The sequence below is a fragment of the Belonocnema kinseyi genome, chromosome 6 (genome assembly GCF_010883055.1).
Source record: "Belonocnema kinseyi isolate 2016_QV_RU_SX_M_011 chromosome 6, B_treatae_v1, whole genome shotgun sequence".
Taxonomy (NCBI): Eukaryota; Metazoa; Arthropoda; class Insecta; order Hymenoptera; family Cynipidae; genus Belonocnema; species Belonocnema kinseyi.
This window is the reverse complement of record NC_046662.1, coordinates 139,190,400-139,195,727: the sequence shown is the minus strand read 5'-3', so window position 1 is coordinate 139,195,727 and position 5,328 is coordinate 139,190,400. Positions and strand designations below refer to the sequence as shown.

The window sequence follows — 5,328 nt, the reverse complement described above, 5'->3', positions numbered from 1 at the left end:
GCGCATACTTTGAATAAAATATTTGTTATCATTCTCTTGAAATAAATGTGTTTTTTTCTTGAAAAAATACCGGTTTCATATGTATACACCTGGTATGTGCAATTTTCATCGTATACAACGAAAAAACACGATTTATGTTAAAACTGTTTTTGTAAAAAAGAAATAATTTTTTTTGTGTATTATATATGTTTAAATAAATTATAAGCTTTGTAATTAATTTTTTTGTTTTGTTTGAATGGACGGTTAGAGAAATCTAAATTTTGTATGTTTTCAGCGTGGTTTTTTATTTTAAATAAGGCAACACTCGAAAATGACGCTTTGTTCGTGGTCTCATACGCTAGAAGTTTCCTGAAAATTTGAAGAAACGGCACAAATATTACACTCTTTTGGAAAAACCAACTCAACGATCCTCGATCTAACGGAATCCTCAGGCTCTCCAATCATTTTTCTCTCCACTGCGGATTCCATGATCTATACACCATAAGGGCGACTCACCAACAAATCGATAAGTAAAAGTGTTTGATAATCATCAACATCGTTTTAAATTCTCATTTCTGAGTCCACCACTTTATAGTCGTTCGATCATTTTATTTATGCTTTTATACCTATGAATTACAAAATATTTTAATTTACATGATTCGTACCACGAATTGGAGTGATGTCTGTGTATGTGTGAATATCGAATATAATTTTAAATGTTATGTTAACATGTTTAATTGAAAACCGCATTATTTATTTACAATACAGATATCGTTGATCGTAATGTTTTTCTGTCTCATTTGTCTCTAATAACGAATTTGTTCGCTCGTTTGTCTTTTCTCTTAATTGAGTCGTTTGTTTTCGTAACTGTTATCTTTATATATAATTAGATTTTTAAACAATGAGAATATGAATATCAATCTACTCGACATATGTTTTAAACGTTAATCAAACATATTTTTAAATTTTTCAAAGTTTGAATTTAAATGAACAATAATAAAAGTTTACTGTTACAGTTTGGCGCCCGAACAGGAACATGAGTGTCTGAATTTTCTAAATAAATTAAAAGCGTTTGTAAAATTAATAAATTAAACTCCAATTAACACTCGATCAAAAGGAGGTTAATTACCACATGGCTTAGAGATAGAGAGAGAGAGAGACGAAACCGAAATCTCATTAGTCGAATTAATTGTTACAATACGCGTCGTAATTTATTGGAAGACATGGCAAATAAAGATAATACCCAAGATATGACGAACAATTACAAGAAGAACTTAGGCGCATGCGTATAGCGGCTGAAGCCCACCAACAAGAAATTGAACTGTTACAAAATAGTGCGCCACCCCCGGTACCGCTTCAGAGGGATGTGGGGGATCGTTTGATCAATGCTCTACTCGCTGTGTTACAGGGAATTAACATGGAGGCAAAACTGCCAAAATTCGAAAATGAATCTAGAAACCCTAAGGAATTTCTGGAATCCTTGGATAAATACTTTCGGGTTAAGGGAATTCAAGAAATAAATAAACTCAATGTTTTGGATAGTGCGTTTGGAGGTCGTGCCAAGAATTGGTACGATACAAGTAGGTCTAATTTTGATGATTATGACGCATTTAAAGTTGCATTCTTACAGGAATTCTACTCGATTCCGATCCGAGTTAAAATAAAGGCTGATTGGTAGCAAAACAATTTGATCCCAGTAAAGGAAACCTGCAGGCTTACTTTCTGGAACAAATCAAGGAGACACAATATTTTTCTCCCGAAATGGAGGCTTATGAAAGACATTATAATATTATTCAGCAAATGCCGATTCGCGTCCGTGAGTCATTATTAACTTTATATTTTACTGAATTAAATAAAATTACCCAGGCTTTAGCACAGCTCGATGCGACATTTGCAGATAAAAATAACAGGCAAAAGAAAACCTCAAATAATAATAATTCTTTCAACTATGGTAATAACGGTCAAAATCAGCAAACACGCGATCAGCAAAGGGTTCGAAATTCTCAAATAAGTACCGATAATCCAAGAAGTTGTACGTGTGGTTTTGTTGATCAATACTCAGACGAAATTAATGTGTCAAATTTTAAATCAAATCATCTTGATCAAGGAAATGTTTCCAATAATATTGAAGTTTATAATAACGCGATGCAACATCCAAATATGAATTTTCCACCACCAAATTTCTCATCAAATAATTTAAACTAAGAATTGGCGCGATGTTGACAGGTCAAACAACGCGTCAAGATCCATATGATTTTTTTGGTGACCTTGCGAATAGTGTACAGTGTGAACTGGGTCCGGAGTTGGTAATTTTTGGATATTTTTCCGCGTTTCCGCAAGGCATAGCGTGCAATTTATAATAATGGAACTGCAGTTAACAAAACCGTGTGACATAATTTTATAAACGCTTTCAGTTATACATAACCTGTCAAACTTAGTGAGATCAGCAGTTCTTACACTTTCTTTCTTTGGTTTTAACATTTGTAAAAATACTGAAAACCGCTGCGTTTCAAAAAGTGTATGCTTAATTGTCTAAGCGGTATTAATGTTCAATCATTTATTTAATTCGACAATAATACATGTAAATTATTTCCAACAAACTAGAGCTACGTGTAACCTGAAACAGATTTGTTTATTATCTTATTCTATACATTATTTGAAAGGTTTCCGAATGATCCAGTTAAAAAAACAGGAATGGGAGGATAGAATCGGAGTATCTGTAGGAGCTTTGAAGGGATATTCGAAGATTTGTTCATGTCATTTCTCAGAAGAAATGATTGATAGTTTTCGTTCATTACACTCCATAAGGGACCGAACTTAAATCATGTGACGGGATAATAGGTCGGTTCCAAGACTCTAACCCCTGTACGAATGCAAAGTTCCGTTAAATTTTTCATTCGTCTCCCATCTTGTTTTCGCACAAAATGGGAATAATAATTTTTAAGTAACAACAAATATTCTTTCGTCTCTCCAGAAAATTTTCTCATAAAATGCATCAAGAGTTTTAATAGTTCAGATACTTTCTTGTTCAAATTTCCCACGCAGAATTTGCAATTCAAGATGGCCGATCGCCCTTTAACTTATGATCAATCCCCGCGCCCTAGTTAGGGAGCAAGTGGCTAGTCCCCTCTTATTCCTATGTCCATGATTTAAACTGTTTACTATAAACCTTTGATGCTCTGTAGCGTCAAAACGGCGCATAGGATTAAGGGCATGTGATACTTAGAAAATTGTCGATTTTATCAGTTTTTGGTTCCCTCGGCTTTTTTTCTAGAATAAAAAATATTTTTTGTTAAAAATTTGGGAAATGATAGCGAACATGCTAATGGACATCCCCACACGCACTTTTTTGTGGGTTAATTAAAAAAAGTTTTAATTTATCAAAATGTGATTAATTTTCTTGGCGCTTAGGAATTAGTATCGACCACGTGTATATTTTTAGGTTATGTGTGTTACAATTCTCCCGAACGTTATTTTGAAACTACACAATATTTTTCGCCGAAAACTGTGGACATATAAATAAACATAGTAACTAATCTCCCGGAACTAACCTTGTTTGCAGGCCATCAAAAAAGTATATTTTATAAATAATTTCCAAATTATCAGAAAGGCAGAGATGAAAAAAGAACGTAACCTCAAAATAATGCACATGCATAAAATTTTTCTTTAGCACAATAATTTTTTTTGTTATTATCCCTCAAAAAAGAGTCCGGGAAAGTCCGTTATGATATTTGATAGGGTCTCCGAATTCAGTTTCTAAAAATTTTCATTTTAATGGAAAACAATCCGGGGGAACTATACCCGATTGAACACACAACGAAGTATCACATGCCCTTAAATCTTGGCATTAATATATTTTGTTCCACATGAAAAGATGCGCCAAGTGGCAAAGTTTGTGCCAATTTCACGGAGAGCCATTTCAATGTACACATATCCGTGCACGAACACATAGATACACTTTAGTTTTCGGTCGCTAAAGTGGTCAAACGTACCCATGAGAGTCGGCAAAGCCTGGAGTGCCGTACCCATGTGCATGGGTACGGCACTCAATGTAAATTGGACGAGTAACTCAAACTCGGCTAAGAGCTCCCTTTGTGGATCTACTCTTAACTAAAAGTTGAATGAAATTGATGCACCAACCGACTCCTGCTACGAAAAGTTTCATAACCCTGAGTGTATTTAAAAAATATTTTATTGATTAAAAAGTTAATTGTGAACTGATAATGAAATGATATACACATTAACATGCAGCCTGTCATCCTTGTTACGAATAAAGCTTTAATTGCATAATAGAGGCGTCACTTCTGTTTATTATTATTAAAAATATATTATTCTGTTTATTTTTTTTATTATTAACAATGTTTCTCTTTATTTATTTAAAATTCTCAAAAATAGCGGTGACGCCCTTATTTCTGCAATCTAACCATAATTAAATCATCCTCAATAAGTAAAATTTGAAATAATTCACAATTTTAGCAATTTCATTCACTATTTTTTTATTTAAACTTTTGAAATAATCATGTTTTTCTTTGCCACGGGAAAAACATAACCTCAAAAATTTAAAATCTGTTTTACAAAAATCCTTCTTCTATTCCCAGCTTATATTATAAAATTATTTTCGTTACCGTATTGATACTTTTACTTTCGTACAATTTTTCATCTCATCACACACCATTACAGGATTTGCTGATTACACAAAACTTACTAATTGTTTTATTCAAATTAACCTGCTTGTTCAGTCAGAATACAAATGCAACTGTTGCACATGCGTATTGTCATTCACTCGACTCTCGCGCGCCTCTCTCGGATCACCTCTGAAGCTCTACCGCCCCGTCCAGCATTCCCCTATAAGTTCTAAAAAACATGCCTGAGTGCCGTGCCCATGCCCATGTAAACGACTGGCGTCTAGTTTCTCTCCTGGGTTCCAGTATTGTGAAAAAATTTGAGGTTGGCTACCCTGCCGCTCCCAAGAAACTATGACTTCTTTCTAAAGATCCCAGACTCTGCGGATGATAAACAGACGCTTGGATCTTTTTAATTCTAAATATTTTACAAACAACCTTGATTACTTTACTAACCAAATTAGCACCCTGATCAGATTGTATTACCCGCGGGCAACCATACCGCGTAACAAATTCTTCGGCTAAAGCTCTGGCTATAGTGACTGAATCAGTATCCTTCAAAGGTATTGCATCACAATATTTAGAAAATACACATTGAGTCATAAGAATATGTGTATTACCCCTAGATGTAACTGGAAGAGGTCCTACAAGGTCAATTTGAATCTTTTCAAATGGTTTCTTATGAGTGTCAGTTATCAACATTGATTGACAAGTTTTCCTTCTAACC

At 34.1% G+C, this 5,328-nt stretch overlaps 1 protein-coding gene across 1 annotated transcript in view; it reads right to left on the bottom strand.

Moving 5' to 3' along the window:
* The window catches only part of LOC117175625 (protein N-terminal glutamine amidohydrolase), a 212,151-nt gene extending 211,683 nt beyond the window's left edge, over nt 1–468 (bottom strand). The window contains exon 1 of the mRNA XM_033365334.1: nt 337–468. Coding sequence (XP_033221225.1) covers nt 337–468 — 132 coding nt within the window. The remainder of the gene's footprint in view (nt 1–336) is intronic.
* Between the last annotated feature and the right edge of the window lie 4,860 nt (nt 469–5,328).